The sequence below is a fragment of the Carya illinoinensis genome, chromosome 6 (genome assembly GCF_018687715.1).
Source record: "Carya illinoinensis cultivar Pawnee chromosome 6, C.illinoinensisPawnee_v1, whole genome shotgun sequence".
Taxonomy (NCBI): domain Eukaryota; kingdom Viridiplantae; phylum Streptophyta; class Magnoliopsida; order Fagales; family Juglandaceae; genus Carya; species Carya illinoinensis.
Window position 1 is genome coordinate 35883569 of NC_056757.1, and position 25070 is coordinate 35908638.

General features: G+C 38.6%; 1 protein-coding gene across 3 annotated transcripts in view; it reads left to right on the top strand.

Moving 5' to 3' along the window:
• LOC122313575 (serine/threonine-protein kinase TOR-like) overlaps positions 1 to 25070 on the top strand; it is a 60528-nt gene that overhangs the window by 7102 nt on the left and 28356 nt on the right. For 2 of the 3 annotated variants that reach the window (XM_043128687.1, XM_043128685.1), the window contains exons 5-22: positions 1564 to 1662; positions 3019 to 3178; positions 3330 to 3473; positions 3623 to 3792; positions 4036 to 4240; positions 4317 to 4511; positions 5521 to 5673; positions 13663 to 13784; positions 13903 to 14005; positions 14105 to 14200; positions 14742 to 14872; positions 15526 to 15628; positions 15708 to 15887; positions 15956 to 16048; positions 16140 to 16175; positions 17213 to 17311; positions 17403 to 17501; positions 17606 to 17768. In XM_043128687.1, the coding sequence (XP_042984621.1) occupies positions 1564 to 1662; positions 3019 to 3178; positions 3330 to 3473; positions 3623 to 3792; positions 4036 to 4240; positions 4317 to 4511; positions 5521 to 5673; positions 13663 to 13784; positions 13903 to 14005; positions 14105 to 14200; positions 14742 to 14872; positions 15526 to 15628; positions 15708 to 15887; positions 15956 to 16048; positions 16140 to 16175; positions 17213 to 17311; positions 17403 to 17501; positions 17606 to 17768 (2351 nt within the window). The remainder of the gene's footprint in view (positions 1 to 1563; positions 1663 to 3018; positions 3179 to 3329; positions 3474 to 3622; positions 3793 to 4035; positions 4241 to 4316; positions 4512 to 5520; positions 5674 to 13662; positions 13785 to 13902; positions 14006 to 14104; positions 14201 to 14741; positions 14873 to 15525; positions 15629 to 15707; positions 15888 to 15955; positions 16049 to 16139; positions 16176 to 17212; positions 17312 to 17402; positions 17502 to 17605; positions 17769 to 25070) is intronic. The other variant, XM_043128686.1, reaches the window with a different exon arrangement.

The following is a 25070-nucleotide window of genomic DNA, read 5'->3' on the forward strand; positions in this document are numbered from 1 at the left end:
ATACTCCATGAGTCCAAGCACACAACGAGCTGATGCGTTGTGGTGGAAACCAGCCAGGAAAGGTACATTTTCAGTTTGTTCATTTTATAAGGCCCTCACACAAACATAGAATAATCACTTCCCATGGAGAAGAATTTGGATAAACAAGGCCCCTCCTCGAGCAGCTTTCTTTGCATGGACAGTGTCTTTAGGAAAGATTTTGATGACAAATAACCTACGGAGGCGGGGGGTGATAGTGGTGGAATGTTGCTGCATGTGTAAACAAAGTGGTGAGACAGTGGACCATCTTCTACTATACTGTAAGATTTTTTAGAGCATTATGGATTGATTATTCAGAAGGGTAGATTTGGCCTGGGTTATACCTGCAACAGTGGTCGAACTTCTTGCATGTTGAAGATGATTCCACAAATCTCAGCTGTGTGGAAGATGATTTCTATTTGTATTCTTTGGTGCATTTGGCAGGAGCGCAATGACCGGGACTTCAAAGATAGAGAGAGATCACTGGAGGAGATTAGATTGTTTTTTGTTAGAACTCTGTTTCTTTGGGCCAATGCTGTAGATTTTAATGGCTTGGATTTTCATGATTTTCTTGTTTTCCTCCCTTCTTTTTAGATAGGTTTAACTCTTGTATACACCCTATGTGCCTAGGCTAAGCCTATTCTCATTAATAATATTATCGTTTACCTATAAAAAAAAAATCTCAAAAAAGTCTTCTATTTCAAATTTAGAACTTTTCATCTAATCATTACTCAAAACACAAAAATCAACAAATTTTTACAAACTTAAAAAAAAAAATAATCTTAAAAATTATATTCAAACAACTTTTTAACTCTTCCTATCCACTTTCACAAACTCTAATAAAATACTTATTTTAAAAACGATTTTTATTCAAATTTTTCTTTCTCCTTTCCCAAAACCTAATCTCAAACAAATGCTCAAATATTTCTAATATTTTTGGTAACTAACATGGCCTAAGTGTTTGGTTAGGAAAAAATTTGAGAATGTTTGAGAATTTTTTTGAAAAATTTTGACGTGTTTTTATTGCATATTATGAGAGTGGATAGGAAAATTTAAATAAAATTTTCTTTGAAATATGTTTTGTAGTTGTATTTTAAAAGTGGATAGGAAGAGTTGAAAGGTTGTTTGAGTAGTTTTTCTAGAGTATTTTTGTTTTGGTTTTTGTGTTTTTGAATTTTTGCTGAAATTTAGACAAATTATTGGATGAAAAGTTGAAATAAAATTTTTTTTGGTATTGAAGATGTGTGGATTGAAGTTGTTTTTTTCTTTTAAAAGAAAATTGAAAATTTCAACATACCAAACAAAGCCCAATCAAGTCATATAGTTCTTGGAGTTGAATGTCTAATTTTTACTAGTTCTTGTTTGTGATGGTTTAATTGACTTTAAGTTGCTCCTTTATTTATCTTCACTTTGGTTGACTACAAAATTTCGACTTGCGTAGTCTTTTTACACTCATTATGTGCTTGCCTTTCTTCCATTCTTTTTCTTTATCACCCTTTTGATCCCTATTCAGAAATTGTGTTACTTGTCTCATGCTGTTGGCAGGTATTATCGTATGTTTGAGGCTACACAGGATGGATTGGTTAGAAATGCTCCTGTACACAGCATACATGGTTCTTTACTTGCAGTTGGGGAGCTTTTGAGGTTGGGAAAATAGTTGAATTCGCATTTTCTATGGGCAGTATGGTTTTCTAGCTGTAGTAGACAATAATTTGGAGATGCACATCAATTTTCTAGTTATTCTATTATTATAACTCTTTGAGTATTCTTGATGTTATGCTTATGCAATTTAAATGAATTTATACTCTCGATGGCTTCAAGTGTGGACATCTTTTCGTGTGTTTTATGAAAGCAACTTTTGGATGTGGTTGGAGCCACAACTTCAATTTAGATAGCTTAGGGTGTGGTTTTGATTGGGTAGTGCTTTTTATTTATTATTTAAACCAAAAATCAACTTAATATATGAAGACATCCTCAAGCATATATGTATCTGTATATATGTATGTTTGTATATATACTAACTAATTTGCATATGTTTTCATATTGTATTCTAGTTTTTCAAGAATTATCATGCATCTATATTGTATTGGATCTGTGTGCCCCATTAGTATTGGTCATATAACAATAATGGTTGATTTCACTTGTTAAAAGAAACAAATCTATTTAGAATTTTCAAATGTGGGGATTTTGTATTGTTTCCTTGGGCTTAGTGGGAAGCTCAATACCTATGGCTGGTTTGGATACCCAAGCCCAAACTATCTCATCTCATATAATCATTACAACTTTCACAAATTATCACACAAATTATAATAAATAATTCAACATTTTTAAATCTCCAAACAAAACTAATACTACAAAAATTATATTATAACAATATTTTATTCAACTTTTAACAGAACATCTCATCTGAATTGTGTAACCAAACGAGGTGTGTATGGCATTTAGTGTTGTATAATCTTTGGAGGAGTAACTTTGTTTTGAGGTGTAGGACTGGTTGGGTTAGGGCTTACTTTGGTGGATTTTTTTCCCATTCACTTTAGGTGTTTCTCTTGTGTATTTCTTGTGTGCTTGGGTACACCCTTTGGTTTTAATAAATTTTGATTGCTTATCAAAAAAGAATTTTCAATGGTAATAATTTTCCCAATGGTCGAGTGGTCAATGGACAGGCTTAGTGTTTTCTTTTTTCACACTTTATTCCGTTGATTGATTGTGTTAAACTTCAATGGTCTGAATATCCTTGAATTCCTTGTATCCCTAGTCAATCATGCCTTGGTGTTGCTCTTGTATATGTCCCTTGTACTTGGGCTATGCCTATTTCTCATCAATAAAATCCTTATTTTCCGAATAAAAAAAAATACCAAACATCAAAATTTGTAAATAGATAAAAGAATATTATGAGATTTGTCTCTTCTGTATATGGCTGTTTATCCTTTGGCTTATTGTCATCGTTTAGCTGGTTTTAGTTTCTGGCTTAGATACAATCGAGCTTCATTTGGGCAGGAATACGGGTGAATTTATGATGTCAAGATATAGAGAAGTTGCTGAAATTGTCCTCAGATACCTAGAGCATCGGGATCGGCTTGTTCGCCTGAGCATAACTCAGCTGCTACCTCGCATTGCTCATTTCCTGCGTGATCGATTTGTCACAAACTATTTGACGGTTTGTTTACTTTGATTCATTTCTTTGTCTAACCAACCCTTAGCTGGTAGGAAAAGTGGTATAGGTGTTAGTGCCCCCCTTGCCTCCTTTCAGATTTCTGTTTAGCATTGTTATCCAAAGGATGTGTATGAGAGGCTGTAATTTTTTGCAGATATGCATGAATCATATTCTTGCAGTTCTGCGAATACCAGCTGAACGTGCCAGTGGATTCATTGCCCTTGGGGAGATGGCTGGTGCTTTGGATGGGGATCTTGTCCACTATTTGCCGACAATTACATCTCACTTACGTGATGCAGTATGCCCTGCGGCCTGTCTTCTAATTGCAACATATATCTAATTTTCTTTTGTTCACATTTCCTGTGCATCTGTGATTTTGCTGAATGCTGCAATATCAATCTATGATTAAACTTGTTATTTAACAGTGGCCAATTTTTTTGCATGTAGATTGCTCCACGTAGAGGGAAACCTTCACTTGAGGCTTTGGCTTGTGTTGGAAGCATCGCCAAAGCAATGGGCCCGGCGATGGAACCTCATGTTCGTGGTCTGTTGGATGTTATGTTTTCTGCTGGTCTTTCCTCAACACTTGTAGAAGCCCTTGAGCAAATAACTGTCAGGTATGCCATTTCATTAACCTTTTCTCAGAAGTTTTGGGTCTTTATTCTACTTATCAAAAAAAAAAGTTTTGGGTCTTTATTCTCATAAGTTTTGGGTATAAATCTGCTCTTTGTATACTTTCGGTGTACTTCGTGTTCACTTTTACTTACAATAAAATTTTGCTTTTACCTATCAAAAAAAAGTTTTGGGTAAAAATCTGTCACAGGATTTTAAAATTTCCTTATTATTGGTTGTTGTTACAGTATTCCATCTTTGCTGCCTACTATTCAAGATCTGTTGCTTGGTTGCATTTCGATGGTTCTTTCAAAATCCCATTATCCTCAGGGGAGGCATGTTGTTGGTACGGTAAGAGGAAATATGATGAATATTCCTCAGCTGGCTTCAGACCTTACTGGTTCAGCCTTAGTGCCACTTGCTTTGCAGACCCTCGCTCGTTTTAATTTCAAGGTAGGTTAGCAAATTATTGTCTGGCGTCGATCCCAGTTGCACTTTAGTTTCACTAAGAAGCTGATATAATTTTTAGGGCCATGATCTCCTCGAGTTTGCGAGGGATTCGGTTGCTGTATATTTGGATGATGAGGATGGAGGCACGCGAAAAGATGCCGCCCTTTGTTGTTGCAGATTAGTTACAAATTCTTTTTCTGGTATAGCATGTGCACAATTTGGTCCTAGTAGGCTGAATCGAACTGGAGGAAAGCGACGGCGTCTTGTTGAGGAGGTTTGGCTTTTAACTTTCTTTTTCTTTTTTATGATAAGTAAGAAGAATTTTATCATCACGAATTGGTATAGCCCAAGTACACAAGAAGTATACAAAGGAAGTACCTACTACACTCTAGACAACAAGAAAACAGGAAAACTAATAAAGAAACGGATTCATAACATTCTTATCATTCCTTACAAATATCTTAGCCAACAAGCTCAAAGTATAAAAGAAAAGTTTTGAAGATCTTCAAAAGAGCACTCATTGTCTTCAAAACATCTCCCATTTCTTTCCAGCCATAGACATCATATTAAACACAAAGGAATCATTCTCCACCTAGCAGCAACATCTTTCCTCACACCTCACAACCATACCAACATGCAAGAAGTTCCACTACTTCCTTAGGCATCACCCAAAATAAACCAGTCCGACCAATAACCTCATACCACAAAGAGTTAGCCACCTCACAATGTAAAAACAGATGATTAACAGATTCTCCATCCTTCTTGCACATGACACACTAATCTGCTATACACAATCGACTTTTTCTAAGATTATCTATAGTCAGTGCTTTCCCTAGAGCAACCACCCAATTGAAAAGTATTGTCCGCATACTATTATTTATTGGAAAGTATTGTCACTATCGGTTTCTTTAGTTGGTTTTACAAAAATACTATCGGTTTCTTTAGTTCTTCTTTTGGATATATTGATATATTGTTCTTCAGAAATTGAAAGACCTGTTCATAGACTTCTTCTGGTACTTGCAATCATACAAGCTTTTTTATTTTTTTATTATTTTATTATTATTATTTTTTTGGTGGGGGGTGGGGTTGGGGTTTTTAAAGGGAATCTCAGCTGCTATGAGTAAAATTATGAATATTTATCATTATATCTAATTCCATGGTGCTGGGATTCAGATCTCATTTAATAGCCTTGTTGATGTCCTTTTGGGCCTTTCTCTTGCATTTTTAGCATTGCCTTTTATTCAAATATTCTTGTTAGCTAATTGCTATTGGACTCTCTGCAGCTTGTGGAAAAGCTTCTCATTGCAGCTGTTGCAGATGCTGATGTCACTGTTCGGCATTCTATATTTTCCTCTCTTCATGGGAATAGAGGTTTTGATGATTTTTTGGCGCAGGCGGATAGTCTGAGTGCAGTTTTTGCTGCTCTAAATGATGAGGTATGTTTTCTGCTATTTTTTTATATGAAAAATGATATTTGTGAATTTTTAACCAGCATTTGATCATCACTTCCTGATGTGGAATAAAATGATTGGCAGATAAGTGAAAAATAATATATAATTTTGCTATCATTTGATGCCACAAGGACGAGGATTAAAATGCTTATGAAAAGCATTTCTCTTCTTAAATGTATGGCTTAATTGATACCGAGTATGGTATTTTGTGGTCGATGCATTTTTTTTTTATATGCAAGAAGTAAATTTTATTGATATGAATGAAATAGGCATAATTCATATACACAGGAAGTATACAAAAGAATACCTAAATACATTCTAGATTAGGGACAAAAAGTCACGAGCATTGTTTCCAGCAAGTACAATGGTTGAGAACCAAAGCATTAAGGTGTGCATAAAAAAATTCTGAAGCTCCGCCATTGTGCTCTCCCAATGTTCAAAGTACCGCTCATTCCTTTCCAACCACATACACCAGATGATATACAATGGAATCATCTTCCACACTGCTGCCACTTGAGGATAGCCTTGAATTTCCTTCCAACAAGCCAATAAATCCACCACCTCGATGGCATTACCCAAGCAACATGAACTCTTCTAAAGATCTCATTCCACAACCCCCTTATCACCTCACAGTGCAATAATAAGTGATCCACAAATTTTCCATGCTTTTTACACAAATAGCACCAATCCATCATAATGAATCCCCTCTTCCTCAAGTTGTCCGTGGTCAAAATCTTTCCAAGAGCAGCAGTCCATACGAAGAAAGCGACTTTAGCAGGCACATGAGACCTCCAAATCCTCTTCCAAGGAAATGAAACATGTCCTTTTGTTGTCAAGATCTTGTAGTACAAGGACATGTTTCATTTCCTTGGAAGAGGATTTGGAAGTCTCATGTGCCTGCTAAAGTAGTTTTCTTCGCATGGACTGCTGCTCTTGAGAAGATTTTGATCACGGATAACTTGAGGAAGAGGTAGGGGTGTCGAATCGTGTTAACGGGTTGTGTCAAAGCATGTATATTATACTATATAGGCAAACCCTAATCTGACCCGTTAAACTTATCGTGTCAAAATCTCAAATCCTAACACGACCTATTAACATAACGTGTCGTGTCGTGTCAACCCGTTTGACCCATTAGTGAATATTACTAAATAGGTTGACATGAAATAATATGACCCATTTCAAACTGTTTATGTAAATGGGTTGAATATGCCTGAAATTAACCTATTTGACTTGATTAAATTTAACATAATTTTCTATAAATGTTAAAATCACAATATTTATAAAAATTATAAAACTAGCTACAAGTCTAAAATTACAATCTAAACAATAAAAATATCGAAATTAAAATTTTAACAATTTTACTTTTGGGTAGAAGGGTATAATTGTAACTTTAACTTTCTTAACGCGTTATAACGTGTTGACCCGTTATCAACCCATTAAGCAATTGTGTCTTAACAGATCAACCCGTTTTGACCCGAACCCGTTAAGACTAAACCCTAACCCGCTATTATCGTGTCGTGTTCGTGTTGGGTTAACGGGTCGTGTAACATATTGCCACCCCTAGGAAGATGGGATTCATTGTGATGGATTGGTGCTATTTGTGTAAAAAGCATGGAGAATTTGTGGATCACTTATTATTGCACTGTCTTGTGCTGTCAAGATCTTGTAGTACACCCTAACTGTACATTTTTTGCTACTATTGGCCCTCCACTGCATCTTATCCTCCTGTGCCATAGTGTTTCCCATGGAGTATAACAACCTGAAAAATTTTGAAACGGTGTGCAATTCCCAATCATGAATATCCCTATTAAAAAGGACATTCCACTGGTAAGAACCATGAGAAAATACCCGCATATCAACCACAAAAGCCTCACTGTTAGCTACAATACGATAGAGTGCTATGCTGGAAATGCCCTATGAAGAGTGCAATCTTCACATCAAACATCATGTCAAAATCTGATTCTGGAACCCTCTCCAACCACAAATCGGGTATGATTTTCAAAGCTCTGCCATCCCCTCCAAAGAAATTTTCATAAGCCCATGCCATACCCCTCATTACATTGGAGCACGCCCTGCCACCCCCCCTCAAAAAAAAAAAAAAAAAAAAGACCCATGTTTGGAGTCAATAATCTCCTTCCATGGTGAATCCCCATCTAAATGGTATCTCCATAGCCATTTCCCCAACAAAACTTTATTAAAAGTCCTCAAATTGTATACTCCCAAGCCATCGTTCGAAATTGGGGAACAAACTTTGTTCCAATTAACAAGATGGAATTTCGTTTCCTCTCCCACTCCCTCCCACAAAAAAGCCCAAAATAATTTCTCAATCCTAGTCGTCACCCTTGCCGGCAACGGAATAGAGATAGAAAATAGGTGCGGAGGTTCGTTAAAGTGCTCTTAATTAAAGTGAGTCGCCCCCTTTCGATAAGTACAACTGTTTCCAACCATCAAGCCTTTTTTCTACTTTCTTCACAACCCCATCCCAGATAGATCGAGCCTTAAAGGTCGCCCCCAACAGGAGTCCCAAGAATTTCATAGGCAAAGAAGACACTTTACAATCCAGGAGACGCGCCAGGCTGTTGATATTGGGCACCACACTTAACGCAACCATCTCAGACTTACCAAGGTTCACATTAAGCCCCGAGACTACTTCAAAACATAACAAAAGCGCTCACAATGTTTGAATCTGGCCACGATCCGCTTAACAAAAGAGGATAGTATCGTATGCAAATAAGAGATGTGAGAGTATGATAGAGCCATTAGTGCCATTACCCACCGAAAATACGGAAAGAAACCCTCCTCCAACAACAGCTTTCACCATATGGCCAAGTGCCTCCATAATAATAATAAAAAGAAGAGGAGACAATGGATTCTTTTGTTTCAATTCACGTGAACTGTTAAAAAATCCAGTATGAGTGCCATTAACTAGCATTGAAAAGCGAGTGATAGAGACACAATGTTGAATCCAGGAAATCCGCCTATCACCAAAGCCACACCTCCCGAGCAAGTATAAAAGAAAATCCCAATTCCCATAGTCATATGCCTTTTTCCATGTCAAGCTTGCAAAGAATAAATGGAACTCCTTCTTGCAACCTATGATCCAAGCACTCATTGGCAATAAGAACCTCATCAAAGATTTGTCTCCCCCGAACAAATGCATTTTGACTCTTAGAAATAATTTATTCCAAAACCGGGCTAAGCCGATTAGCAAGGACCTTCGAGATGATCTTGTATACTCCGCTCATAAGGCTTATGGGGCGGAAATCCTCAACTGTCATAGCCCTATGTTTCTTCAGTATAAGAGCGATGAACGTCGCATTGAGGCTTTTCTTAAACTTTTTGAAAGAGTGGAATTCCATGAAAACCTGCGTAACATCACATTTCACAATATCCCAACAAGCTTGAAAGAATCCCATCTAAAAGCCATCCGGGCCCTGCGCTTTGTCCTTAGCCATACCACAAATGACCTTATAAATCTCATCTTCGTCAAAAGGTCTTTCCAACCAACTTGCACTCTGTGAATCAATATTCAAACAACAAATCATCAAGCTTTGGCCTCCAACAGGCCAGTTTCGTGAGGAGGTTATCGTAATAATGCACAATATGATTTTCTAATTTAGCAGGGGAAGAGAGCACTTGAGTACTTGATTGAAGTGTCTCGATAACATTGCTGCATCTATGTGAATTAGCCACTTTATGAAAGAATTTCGTGCATTTATCACCTTTTTTTAACCAAAGGGCCTTGGATTTTTGTCGCCACAAGTCTCTTCTATGAATAACACCCTCTCTAGTTCAGTCAATATCAAACTCTTCCTCAATAAGGCCTTCTCTGAGGTGTCTCTCATCAATTCCCTTTCCTCTTAACTCCTGTAATTCCTCCATGAGAGTAGTCTCCTGATTGTCAATGCTACCAAACACTTCCAAATTCCTCTTCTTAATATCTTGCTTTAAATCCTCAAGCTTACATGCAAGAACGAAGCTGGGAGTACCTGTGAACTAATAAGAAGACCACCAAGAACGCACCTTCTCTACAAAATCATCAGTTGCTAACCACATATATTCAAACTTGAAATGCCGTCCCTCATGGATACCTCCACACACTTAACACAATAGGAAAATGATCTGAGCACACTTGGGGCAACCACTTTTGAGACAACTCCGCAAAGTAGGCCTCCCATGACGGAGAGATGATCGGAAAGTAGTCCTCCCACGACATAGAGATGAGGAACCTATCCAATCTCAACCATCCACGGCTATTTGACCAAGTGAACTTGCCCCCAAAAAGGCGGAGATCCATAAAGTCCAAGTCAAATATGAACTCAGAGAACTCTTCCATGATACCAAGTTGCGATAATTCCTAGAACGCTCACTGGGAAAGCGAATAATATTGAAATCTCCATCCATACACCACGGCACCTCCCATAAATAATATAAACCCGCCAACTTCTCCCATAATCTTCTCCTATCTCTATCCAAGTTTGGCCCATATGTGCTCGCAAAAGCCCACTCCCATCCATCTATAGTATTTTTAAATAAACTAGCGACCGAAAAATTCCCAACACTTTCCTTAATTGCCTCCACCACTCTTTTATCTCACATTAAAAAAACACCAGCGGAAGCACCCAAAGAGGCCTAGTAGGACCAACCCACATACGAACACCCCCACAAACTACAGATGATTCTTCTATCGATAACCCACAATTTTGTTTCTTGAAAACCACCACATCAATCTTCCATGACTGCAATAATGATTTTATGCGAAGACGCTTATTGCGATCGTTAAGCCCTTGCACATTCCAAGAAAGGATCTTAGGCTTCATAAGTATAAAGAGTGCCCCTCCTTTTCAATCTATCCCTTCCGCCCCCCGGCCTTTGCTTCATAATTAATAGAACATGTGAGCCTTTTGAGTTTCCTATCTCACTTTGTGGCTGACTTCGAGCGACCATCTTCAATGGCTACAAGGAGGGCTCTAAACTGTTCTGTTTGTATCTCCTCTACCTTCTTTAACACCCAATCCGATACAAACATTTCTGGGTTAGGGCTAGGGTGAAGTGAGCATAAAGGAGTTGGTTCAGCATCACCCCCACTAGAGTGCTTGTTGTCGCAAATAGCCACTAATGTTGCTGAGTCCCTCCTACTCAAGTTTGAAACAGGGCCTTGATTGAAGACCAACTCAAGGTCTCCCTTGCCCATCTCCGCGGGATTGGCCGGAGGGCCCAACTCATCCTTTTCCCATGGGATCTCCCCTATCAATGGCTAACCACCCATCACGAGCAAAGCTTCGATCCGGACCCCCTCTGATGGAAATACGATCGCCGGCGATTGAAACAGAGCTGTTGTTGCCGTCGAAGCACCGGCTTCCTCCCTTGAACTGATCTGTGCTGGACCCAGCACGTCGAAGGCAAGAATGGCGCGAAAATCCGCACCACATGGCTTTGGACACACTGACTGCGTAGCCCCAGTCAGTGGTTCCACAACCTTCGCTGGGGCCCCCTGGCTCTTTGCTGGCACAGGTGGCTGAAACCCACCGCCTTTGACGGTGCCTGAGGCGTGTGGGTTGCATTTCCTCTAAATGGGCCAGTTGGGTCTGCTTGCTTGAACCCGATGGGTAAGGTCTCCACTCATCTTGTTGAAGGGCCTGGGCCCGTTATTGTTCTACTTGCCCAAGGATAGTGGCCCAACACCTAACCCCTTAGAAGGCCCCTTTGAATGGGACAGATTTGAACCCAAGGGTTCCTTGCCTTTATTAGACAGCCCATTATGCCCATTGGGTTGTGGCCGAACGCCTATCCCATTAAATGTACCGTTGTTGTTCTTCTTGCCCATTGATGAAGAGGCTCCTTTTCCTTTAAAAGGCCCATCACCCAGACCCAAGCTCACCCCCACCCCCCTATCCTCCTTAATGCACCGATTTAGCCAGTTTCAATTAAGTTGCAGATCCCCCAGCTGAATCTGCATCTCAGTCATAGCCCGAAGGATCATTTCTATTAATGCAAATGATCTTTATGATGCAAATGATAGTAATACTTTATGATCTTTAGTTTTGCTGGTGAAGTAATGTCTATCAATGAATGAACTTGCTTTACATCTTTCCTTTCTTCCATCCATTAATATGATTTTGTGTTCTCTATACGACTCGTCACTAATTGAGTTGCTTTTCTTGGTGAATGTGTTTGTATATCCTTAGGCCTCGTTTGGTTTCATAGATGGTCTCAACCCATCTCATCTCATTTCAATATCCAAACATTATTTAAACACAGAAACTTTTCAATTTCAAATTTTTAACTTTTTCATCTAATCATTATGTTGCCCAGATGACTAACACAAGAGGGGGGTGAATTGAGTTGTATTAAAAAAATAACAATTATAAATCAAATATATAATATAAAATATAAACAAAATATGAAATAACAATAAATATAAAGAGTAAGGGTAAGAGATAAGCAAACTCAGTATGTTAACGAGGTTCGGCCCCACTGCCTACGTCCTCGCCTCAAGCTACCCCTTGAGAATTTCCAAATTTACTATTCAACCTCCTTCAGGTGGAGATAGAAACCTATTACACCTTTAAACAACACCTCTACAAAGGATCCGTGTAGAACACCCTCTACACTTGCAATCACTTTACACGTGGTGATTCAACTATTCCCCGTGTAGAATACTTTCTACACGCACAAGGGTTATACACACTCTTTTTCTGATACAAAAGCTGATAGTGGGTAGGTTATCAGAAAACACTCCTTAATGAGTGAAATAAGAACAATACAACGCAAACTATATCTCTCAAAATGAACAAGGATTAATGCTCAATGCTTAGAGAAGAGAGAATGAAAGGTTTGAATGAATGTTGTATGCTCTTGGTGTTGTAAATGTGAAGCTCTCAAATGATCTATTTATAGGCATATGAGATTTCATATTCAAATTTAAAAAGATTCATATGTCAAAGACAACATTATTCACTTTTTAAAAAAATTCAAATAAAAGGTTCTTCTTTTTCAATTGTCAAAGACAACATCATTCACTTTTTCAAAAAAATCAAACCTAATCTTTTACTTTTGACATATGACAAAATGAGCACACTTTCCTTTTCAAAAAATTCAAACCTAATCTTTTACTTTTTGCATATGACAAAATGAACACACTTTACTTTTCAAATTTTTTCAAACAAAATCATCTACCTTTTGTATAAGTCTAAAAAAGCATCAATCACTTTTAAAAATATTCAAATAAAACATGCACATGTGAAAGATGACAATCAATCATCTTTAATATTTTCAAAGTTCAACCCTTTAATCAAGGCATGCACATGCAAAAGATGACAATCAATCATCTTTCAAAATTTTCAAATTTAATTTTCAAAAATATTCATGCACATGTGGAAAATGTATTTTAATGCTTTATGATAAAATATTAATTTTGAGCAGTAATCCTAATTTCGAATTTTAAGAGATTTACAACATTACTCTATGACTTTAATGTGAAGTTGTTTCCTTCTTGCTCATGCTTGGTTCTTTGATGTGCTTGATTCCATTGTGTGAATAACTTGAGCTTGAAACTCCTTTATTCTTTGAATTCATTTGTTATCATCAAAATCCATGTGTAGATTTATAATCACATGAAACTTGAAACCTTGGGTTCAACACATTACAACTTTCCCAAACTTCCAAACAAAACACAAAAAATAATTTAACCTTTTAAAATCCCAAAACAAAAATTATATTCTAACAATATTTTAACTTCATAATATTTTTATTCAACTTTTTCTCTTTCATTTTCCAAAACCTCATATAACATTTTAACTCAAACCATTTCACTACTATTCACAGATTTCTCGTCTCATCTTATCTTGTCTATGTAATCAAACGAGGCCTTAGTTTCTCTTCCATTGTAGAGGGCATATCCATATTGCTGGAGGAATAATCTCAAATATTTATGTGCTGCTGTCAAATCTCTGAACTTCATTTTTGTTTCAGGATTTTGATGTCCGAGAATATACAATTTCTCTAGCTGGAAGGTTATCAGAAAAAAATCCTGCATACCTACTTCCAGCACTTCGCCGCCATCTCATACAGTTATTGACGTATCTGGAGCATAGGTGATGTGAATGAATTCCTTTTATTTATATCTGTTATATATGCTAGAGTGAAGAAGCTCTATTTTTAATATGTCAAGGCTGTCAAGAGTCGGATGTTGACTTCTCTTGCCATGTGTAGCAGTGCTGATAGTAAATGCAGGGAAGAAAGCGCGAAGTTGCTAGGCTGTCTAATACGTAATTGTGAACGGCTAATTCTCCCATACATTGCTCCAATACACAAGGTTAAATAATTCGTGTAGCGATTATGCTATTTATTGTGGCCTTTTATTATATTTTATCTTTTCTATCCCATCTCTTAATAAATGGCTTTGGTTGGTCAGGCACTTGTGGCAAGGCTTAATGATGGCACTGGGGTCAATGCGAATCATGGCATTATAAGTGGAGTTCTTGTAACTGTTGGGGATCTTACCAGAGTGGTGGGTAACAATTCCATCATCTAGTTTGCCTGGTTATGCATTAAGTTCAAGTGCCTTACAACTTTTAACATTATGCTGTCAAATCTTTGGTACACTGACAACACAAGTTCTACAAACATTACACAGAAGAAAATTATGCATATATCTACGGATAATGATACACCTAGAACTCTTTTACAACTATTTTATAACTCATTTTACAACCAACTAATGCAATCATGGCACTTCATTAAAAATGATTTCAATTTTACACAAGAACCTTCTATTTCATTTAGAGTTGTAAAATAGCTGTAAAACAGTTGTAAGTTGATCAGTTTCCATATCAATATAATTGTCTTCTGCATTTTGTTTGTAGAACTTGTGTCGTTATATACACGCTTTTAGTACACGTTACACAAATGCAAAACTTATAATGCGAACTTGACACAGGAGACCATTTTTCTTCTTGTCTGATAGCCTCATAATTAATGACAGTTTGTTTTTGTTTTTGTAGATATTATATTAATGTTTTACATGTTTTTCGGTTATGCTTTTTGTACAGGGTGGTTATTCTATGAGACAATACATTCCCGAGCTTATGCCCTTGATTGTTGAAGCTTTATTGGATGGAGCAGCAGTCACCAAACGTGAAGTGGCTGTTACTACTCTTGGTCAGGTTGTGCAAAGCACTGGGTATGTGACATGTTTCTTATGTTGCTTTATGATCTGTAATGTGTTTTAATTTACCGATAAAAAAAAAATGATCTGTAATGTGTAGCATATGTACCATGTGCAGCTGTCATGTTGAAATTCATTGCAATGATGAAATGTGTTGTTTAGGTTTCAACTGTTTGGTTATTTGTTTCAAACTTGTGCCTCTTTTCTTTTTTCTTTCTACGAATGTATTTCATCTATCAGCTGACTTACTATTGCTAGTAGTGATGCAAGTTCACATGACAACTTGGGGGTGCTAGAGTTGGGTATAGGTGTGTTTCTAGGTGTCTTGAACATCCAACTGCAAAATCTTAAACGTGGACAATGAATCTTTATGGTGTCCAAGTTTTATTTGAAGTAGAACACGGCATTGATAATGATGTTGTCACATTTGGACTTCTACTATTTTAAGGGGCACATAGGGTAAGTGGTTGGAAGTGAATGGGAATGGGTGGGATCTCATGTCATATTATATTCTGCTTTAGGTTGGGTTGTGACACTGAATCTTTGTTCACTGTATCTTGTTTTGGATTTTTAATACCGGAACAAATTATGTAACCTAATCTAGTGTCATTGAAATTTATGAGGGTAACATATATGATCTTGATAATTTGTTTATATAAATTTAACAGGTACGTCATAACTCCATATAATGATTATCCACAGCTGCTTGTCTTACTCTTGAAATTGTTGAATGGCGAGTTAGCATGGTCTACCAGACGTGAAGTACTAAAGGTAGCCACAAATTAACTAGATTTCTAATTTGTAATCTAACTTTGGTTTTTTCGCTAAAAGTATTCTGGTGCTTCTACAGGTTCTTGGTATTATGGGTGCTCTGGATCCTCATGTATACAAACGAAATCAACCAAGTTTGCCAGGGCCACATGGAGATGCAACCCGTGCTGCCAGTGATTCGGGTCATATTCAGTCTATGGATGATCTGCCTTTGGATCTCTGGCCATCTTTTGCAACATCTGAAGATTATTATTCCACAGTAGGATATCCACTTGATCTATGACTGAAGTTATTGTTGCTTGTTATAATAAATTTCTATTGCTCCAGGTTGCAATTAATTCGCTCATGCGAATACTTAGGGATCCTTCACTTGCTAGTTACCACCTAAAGGTGGTTGGATCTCTAATGTTCATATTTAAGGTATGTGTAGCACAGGATTATTTTTTCATTTTTATTTTTTATGTACTTTTTTAATATCATGTGTATTGACTTTTTTGTTTTGCGAGATTAGTCAATGGGTCTCGGTTGTGTTCCATACTTACCAAAGGTTAGTCTTTAAATTTTTGGGTCATAATTGCATATATTCTAGTGCAGAGGATGAAATGTTTCAGCTACCCTTCTTGATATTAACGTACTTGTTAATTGGTCTATTCCTGTGGAAGCTCATTCTGTTCACTGATGCGAATTGCAGCTCATCTGTTTTCCTTTGTATTATACTGTGATATGCTTCCCCTGTTTACTGAAAAATAAGGTTATATATATTATGGGAATGAAAATACTAATGAAAATGAGAAAAAGTATTAATCTACTTTTCTTGATATTAACATACTTGTTAATTGGTTTGTCGAGGGCCTGTGCATCCCCGGGATTAGTCGGGATGTTGTTCCCGGACACCCGGTGCCAATAAGAAAAAAAAAAAAAAAACTTGTTAATTGGTCCATTCCTTTGGAAGTTCATCCCGTTCACTGATGTGAAGCTCATCTGTTTTCCTTTGTATTAAACTGTGATATGCTTCTCCAGTTTACTGAAAAATAAAGTTTTATATATCATGGGAATGAAAATGTTAAGAAGATAAGGGGAGGAGAGTGTGATAGGTGGCGATATACGAGTCACGAGTCTGAGGAGGTGGTAACGGTCGATGGATGTTAATAGAAGTTTGGAAAAATATCTTTGATCTTTAGCTATAGGTCTCTCAGATCCTGCTCTTCGTTGAGTTGGCTTTTCCGGAGGGTCGAAAAAGTATTAATATTTTCAAAATCTGATTCTGTTAACTGATGGGAATTGCAGCTGATCTGTTTTCTCGTTCTATCCAATTGTGGTATGCTGCTTCAGTTTAGTAAAAAGAAAGTTAGATGTCTAAATGGATGGAGAAGACTAATGAAAATGAAAATATTATGATATTTCCTCTCTCTATATCTATCAATGATCCAAACACATCTTTGGGAGGTCAGCTGGTGCTTGTAACTTTTTTTTAAAAATTATTCTTGAATTTTACATGTTTCTGTAGTAAAAGTTTCAGTGACATTACACTATCTATGGTTTTTATGCTTAAGTTAATTGTGCTTCTTACTCTTACGCGTGTAGGTTTTGCCTGATCTCTTTCACACTGTTCGTACATGTGAAGATACCTTAAAAGATTTTATTACATGGAAGCTTGGAACTTTGGTGTCTATTGTGCGTCAGGTATACTTCAAACTAATGTGGTAGTTTCACAGATATTATGATTGTTTAGGTTTTTCTGGTGTCATGTTTTGGATTTGGTGCACCTGTGCAGCATATTAGAAAATATCTGCTGGAGTTGCTCTCTTTAATTTCAGAATTATGGGTATCCTTCAGTATTCCAGCTACTAGCCGTCCTTCAGTTGGCTATCCTGTAAGTTTGTTATTTTGGTGTGCAATCAGCTGCATGCTATTGTAATTGATTGCTTGTCTTATCTCCTATTATCATTTTTATTCATATTTGGACTTTTTGTTCAGGTTCTTCACCTAGTGGAACAGCTTTGTTTGGCTCTCAATGATGAGTTTAGAGAGCGCCTTCCTGTAATTCTTCCAGGTTGTATCCAAGTTCTAAGTGATGCAGAGAGGTGTAATGACTACACCTATGTTCCAGATATCCTCCACACTCTGGAAGTTTTTGGTGGTTAGTACTAATTAGTTTTGGATTTCATGTCAATTGTTGTTTAAAAAAACCCCAAGGGGTTGGTGAAGCCTTGGTCTTGGGGTATCACTCCCTTCAAGGTCCAAGGTTCAACACCTCATGGGTGCAAACAGTCATTTGGGGACACACCCCGTGGTGAAAAGCCAGCGATTTAACCATTTCCGTGTAAGGAAACATTTTTTTTTTTGATAAGTAAAACGGTAGTATTAATTATAATAGGCATAGCCCAAGTACACAAGATGGTATACAAGAGATAAGACCTATCTAGGTCGCTATAGAGGTTGCAAGGAACTCATGTACATTTAGTCCATTAAAGTCTATAGCTAGAGTCCACAGGAACAAAGTACTGAAAAAAATAGAACGAAGCTCCTCGTTTGTCCGCTCCTTATCTTCGAATGTTCTCTCATTGCGCTCTTGCCAAATACACCACATAATACAAATAGGGACCATCTTCCACACTGCTTTGATTCGTGAATTTCCACCCAGCATCGCCCAACTGGCCAATAATTCTACCACTGACTCCGGCATTATCCAACTTAACCCTACTCGATTGAAAACCTCACACCACAAAGCTCTAGCTATCTCACAATGTAGCAGGAGATGGTTCACTATCTCGTCAGTTTTCTTAAACATACAACACCAATCTGTGATGATGATCCGACGCTTTCGCAAATTATCGGTAGTCAAGATCTTTCCCAACACTGCTGTCCAGGTGAAGAAAAGTGACTTAAAAGGCGCCTTATTCCTCCACAAGCTTTTCCATGGGAAATGAGGAGTTGGAAAAGTTGTAAGGGCCTTATAAAAAGAGCGGACCGAGAAAATACCCTTACCCACCGGTTTCCACCACAGCTTATCTTCATGTCTTCCATTCATCTTCATAGAGTACACTAGGTTGAAAAACTCCGTGAAGCTATTTACTTCCCAATCTTGTGCTGTTCTTCAGAAAGTGATGTTCCAATGGACTTGGTCCCCTGAACGAACCAGAAGATCCGCCACCGAAGCTTCTGGATCACAAGTCACTCGGAAAACCGACGGGAAGGAATCCTTCAAAGCCTCCTCCCCACACCAGATATCTCTCCAAAATTTTATGCGTGTGCCCTCCCCCGCCAAAGTTTCGTATGGTTGGCAAACACCCCCCACCCCCTTCTTATATGCTTCCAAATCCCCACCCCATAAGGCCCAGGCCTCTCTCTAGTGCACCATCCCCCCCATAAGCTGCCATGTTTGCTCTCAACTACTAATTTCCATAATGCTTCCGGTTCCCTATTGTATCTCCATAACCACTTCCCGAGCAATGCCCGATTGAATTTTCTTAAGTTCTTTATCCCCAAACCACCTGAAGAAATTGGTCTGCATACCTTATCCCAACTGATTAAGTGAAACTTGAATTCATCTCCCATCCCACTCCAAAGGAAATTACGGTACAATCTTTCTATCCGTGCTGCCACGGAAACTGGAATAGGGAATATAGATAGAAAGTAAGTAGGTAAGTTAGAAAGAGTACTCTTTATCAGGGTCAGACGGCCTCCTTTCGACAAATACAATCTCTTCCACCCAGCCAATCTTCGCTCTATCTTTTCAATCACTGGATCCCAGATAGAAACAGCTCGTGAAGCAGCCCCCAACGGTAGTCTCAGATAGGTCATAGGTAGAGCAGCGACCTTACAACCCAAAGTACTAGCCAACTGACTCGTGGTACTGACATTCCCAACAGGAACTAACTCTGATTTATCAAAGTTCACTCTCAAACATGACGCTGCTTCGAAGCATAACAGAAGTGCTTTAAGTGTCCAAAGTTGTTCTTGTTCAGCCTCATAGAAGATTAAAGTGTCATCTGCAAAAAGTAAGTGGGATATTGAGATTTGGCCCCTGTTCAGATCACCCACTAAAAATCCAGCCAGCAGCCCATTGGTAACTAACGCCCTTAGCATTCTACTCAGAGCCTCCATGATGATGACAAAGAGAAATGGGGATAGAGGATCTCCCTGTCTTAACCCCCTCGAACTGTTAAAGAAACCTTCTGGACTGCCATTGATCAACACTGAAAATTTTGCCGTTGAGATACACCATCTAATCCACCTACACCAACGTTCCCCAAAGCCACACCTCTTCATTAGATAAATGAGGAAGTCCCAATTTACGTGGTCATATGCCTTTTCTATGTCTAGTTTACAAATGATCCCTACAATACCAGACTTTAATCTACTATCCAGGCATTCATTGGCTATTAAGACCGAATCTAGAATTTGACGACCCCTAACAAAGGCATTTTGTGGCTTTGAAATTATCTTGCCGATGGCTACACCCAACCTATTTGCTAGCACCTTTGAGATAATTTTATAAATCCCATTAATGAGACTAACAGGCCTAAAGTCCTTCACTTCCGAAACCTCAGTCTTCTTCGGGATTAAGGCGATAAAAGTTGCATTCAGGCTTTTCTTAAATTTCCCAAACAAGAATAGTTCCTGAAAGACATTCAAAATATCCTCTTTTACCACCTTCCAACAAGTTTGGAAGAAACCCATCGAAAATCCGTCTGGTCCTGGTGCTTTATCTTTCCCCATTCGTCTGATCACTTCATACACCTCCTCTTCCTCAAAAGCTCTTTCCAACCATGATGCGGTATGTGGCTCAATCGAATCAAATTCAAGTCCATCCACTTTTGGCCTCCATCCCTCTCTTTCTGTAAAAAGTTGTTCAAAAAAATTCAGCACGTGTTCCCTAATCATAGGAAGCTCCATACATTCACTACCATTAATTTTCAGCATTTCAATGGTATTAATCCTCCTATGAGAATTTGCCACTCTATGGAAGAATTTTATATTTCGGTCCCCTTCTTTCAGCCACAAAGCTCTTGACTTCTGTCTCCAAGAGATCTCTTCAAGTGATAATACCCTTTCCAGATCGGCAGTCAACATTGCCTTTCTAGAAACTTCTTCTGTGGTAAGCAATCTATCTTCATTAAGCCTTTCTAGAACCTGTAACTCCTCCATCTTATTTTTCTTTTGTTCCCCTACATCTCCAAAACTTTGTGTGTTCCAAAGTTTTAAATCCTCCTTAAGCACCTTAAGTTTGCCTGCAAGAATATGAGAGGGAGTACCGTTAAACTGATAAGAAGACCACCAATTCCTTACCGTCTACAAAGCCCTCACTTTTCAGCCACATGTTTTCAAACTTGAAATAACTACGCCCACTATGAATGCCTCCTCCATCCAACAAAATTGGAAAATGATCTGAGCATAGGTGCGGTAATCTCCTCTGACATACCTCCGGATAATGGCATTCCCAATCCGGCGATATTAAAAATCTATCCAGCCTGGACCACATCTGACTATTAGACCAAGTAAAACGACCCCCCATGAGTGGGAGATCCACCATATTCAAGTCAAAAATGCAGTCGGAAAACTCTGTCATGGCTGGTCGTAGGCGACTGTCACCTGATCTTTCACTAGGGAACCTTGTAATGTTAAAATCCCCTCCTATGCACATAGGCAGGTCCCACCAGTTGTGTACACCAGCAAGTTCTTCCCATAAAAGATGTCTGCTGTTGTTGACATTCGGTCCATAAATTCCTGCAAAAGCCCACAAGAAATTATCTTCTACCATCTCAAAAGAACATGCCACCGTGTAATCCCTAACGAACTCCTCCATCTTCACCACTACCCTTTTGTCCCACATCACAAGAATACCACCCGAAGCCCCATTCGAGGCCAGATACACCCAATTTACATAAGGACAATGCCAAACACTTCTCACTATTTTTCTAGTCACCAATTTCAACTTGGTTTCTTGTAAACAAACAATATCCGCCCGCCACTCTCGAAGCAAGTTTTTTATTCTTTCTCGCTTATTACTCTCGTTTAGCCCCCGAACATTCCAAGACACAATTTTTGGCTTCATAAAGAAATACGAGTACCCTTCCCTTTGGCCCTTTCACGGCTTGAAGTTCCCTCTTTCAATGACCAATCCAATCTCTTGAGCCCCCTACGTTTCTTAGCTCCCTTATTCTTAGAATGCGAGTGATCCACCTCAATGGCTGTGAGGAGAGCCATAAACTGTTCTTCATACCCCACACACTTCATATCCACAATATGTTGAATATCCTTTACCTTTCTAAACACCCAGTCCGACATCTCACCTTCATTGGGTATCAAACAGTCTAGAGGAAACAGATTCCTTTCCCCATACCCCTCAAACTGATTTGTACCTTCCCATTCCAACACTGTCTCCATTATTTCCATCCCATCCGAGACGTGATTTTCTTCTTGAGAGTCAGGGACCATCACCAGATCAATGTTACCAGACCCCAATAACTCTACTTGTCTGGTCGATGGGTTCTGTGTGTTTACAACAGGTAAGGATGCTCCCGAAACAATGTTTTCTTCATTAAGCATCACGGGCTCCTGAAACCTTTCCGTTCCAAACTCTAAAAATGAATCCAGATGTTCATTAACTACACCAAGGACCTCGACTTGGGATGATAACATCTCCCCATATATTTTCAGTTGGTTTTGTGCAACAAAATCTGGAAAAAAAGCCATCGGAGGCTGTAACTCGATGTTTTCCTCCATCCTCAACGGCAAAATCTGCTCCTCTGCTCCACCTGGACTTGGGTCATCGTCGGCTTCTTGGGTTCTGACGTCGCAGGGTCAATATGCCTATTTCGGATCCTCCAGGTCTTTGGGTTCGGCCCATGGGAAGGCCCCGGTTCCTTCTCTCTGTTGGGTAAGGCCTCAACAATAGGCCTCTCTTTGCAGGCCCCTCTTCCCCCCCTTCCCGGCCCATTCCCGATCCATTATAGGCCCGCCCCCATTCCTTCCTTATTAAATGCTCTATTTTCAACTGTAGTTCACTTATCTGCGTCTTAGCTTCCCAAAGGAGTTTCAGCGTCTCCCCGTCAATCACGTCTCCTACTTGTCTGTTGCCCAACTGCCCCTAAACAGGGCATGCCTCTCTAACAGGGACCTATCCCGTGGCCTCACCAACTTGTATGAGCCTACCCTCACCTTCAGACCAAGCCACCTGTGGCTGCACCACCATCAAAGCCTCCCTGTAAGATTGTGGGTTTGCATTGGATAACTTCCCCATCAGCCTACCATCCTTCCTCTTTTCATCACATAGCCCCCACAGTGCCTCCCCCATCTTACTCCAACCATACCCCACTTCCTGAGGGACGAAGATGAACTTCCTCTTCCCTCCAGCTCCATATTCCACCACCGCCAGATATCGGCCTCTCGCATTTGAACACCGTTGAGCAATAAAGCTACTGCTGCTTTCCCTTATGGTGGTGTAAAAATCGTTTTTATCTTCCTTTGTGCACCCATCCATGGCCTTAGCCAGCCATTTTACTGCTGAAGGTCCCAGGACTACCTTAGCCATCATCTTCCATGTCCTTTCCGTGATCACCACTCTGCCCCCCTCCTTAACCAGAGTGAAACATTTAGAATCTATAACTAACTCCTTACACGAATACATAATGTTCACAGAAAACCAATACAACCGTCATGAGGACCGTCGCTAACCACCCAAACTAATGCAAGCAAACTGACTACAAACTAACCATCATCAAGAGAAAAGTTTATGCAAAAATAGGCCATTAGTTAAATATTTTCAAGGTAATAGTAAGGATACTTCCGTGTAGGGAAACATCCGAGGATGCGGTGCATGGGACTGGGGTTTACTATGCAGGGGTGGGTTTGAAGGGTCCTGCCTTGGAGAGGTTCTCTGACATTAAAAAAAAAAATGTTGTTTAAAAAAAGGAAATTTTGATCAGACATCCTCAATGCTATGGCCTACTTTGATCTAGGTAATTGTGTATTTTTTTTTTCAATAACTCACTGTGGTACACATTTATTAGGAATACGATCATTTGTCCATTTTTCCATCTATTAACATTAACAAAAACCACTTGGCCAATTAGAGACAACCACAAGGCAAGCTATTTTTTTTTTTTTTAAATGTTGATTTAAATGTTTTAAAAAATTGGTTTTTGAAATTTTAAAAAATTCTTAAAAAAAAATAAGGCCACCATGGTGGCTAGTTTTTTTTTTGACAATTAATAAGAATTTTATTACCATGAATAGGCATAGCCTGAATACACAGGAAGTATACAAGAGGAAATACCTACACACAGTGACTAAAAAGATAGAAAAAACTAGATTAACTCTAGCACATCATCACCGTTCATTACATTAGCCTTAGCCCATAGACAAAGTTTTAAAGAAAAATTCCCTAATTTCTTCCATCGATCTTTCTGTCTTCAAAACATCTCCCATTCATTTCTAGCCATAAATACCACATCCAGCACGAAGGAATCATTTTCCAAATGGCTCCAATAGTTAGACTCCACCCAGCATACCTCCAACAAGCTAGTAAATTCACCACATGCTTTGGCATCACCCAAGAAATACCCATCCTTCCAAAAATGACATTCCACAAACTATTAGCCACTTCACAATGGAGAAACAAGTGATTAACTGATTCGCCGTCTTTCTTGCACATAGAACACCAATAAACAATATAAAGAGCATGCCTTCTTAGATTTCCGGTAGTCAGAATTTTATCATGAGACACCAACCGACAGAAGAAAGCTACCTTACTCAGCACTTTAACTTTCCAAATACTTTCCAGGCGTAATCACATACATCTTGGCAGGTTAAAGCATCATAATAGGAGTGTGCTGAGAATCTAAAATTTCTTTCATGAATCCACAACAATCTGTCTACACTTCCTTGGACAGTCTTCAACTCATATAATCTGCTGAGAAAATCTGAAATTACATTAACTTCCCAGTCATTTACATTTCTCATGAAGTCAACAGTCCATTGAATGCTATTATTCAAAAAAGAGAGAGAATCGGCCACAGTTGCATCTTGCTGCCTTGCAATCTGAAAAAATGAAGGAAATTCATTCCTGAGAGTTAACTCTTCACATCAATTATCATGCCAAAAGTGAATTCTTGATCCATCCCCCACCTTAAATTTGACATGTTTAACAAACTCCCCCCTACCCATTTGAATTGACTTCCATAATCCCATCGCATAAGTTCCTTTTACTTCGTTTGAACCCCAACTACCCCAATGACCCCACATACACCCATATTTAACATCTCTCACATTTTTCCATAATGCATCTCTTTCTAAATGATATATCCATAACCATTTCGCACAAAGAGCTTTATTAAAAAGCCTCAAGTTATGCACACCCAAACCACCATTTGAAATCGGTTGACATACCTTATCCCAACTCATCAAATGATAATTCTTTTCCTCCCCTTTACCTCCC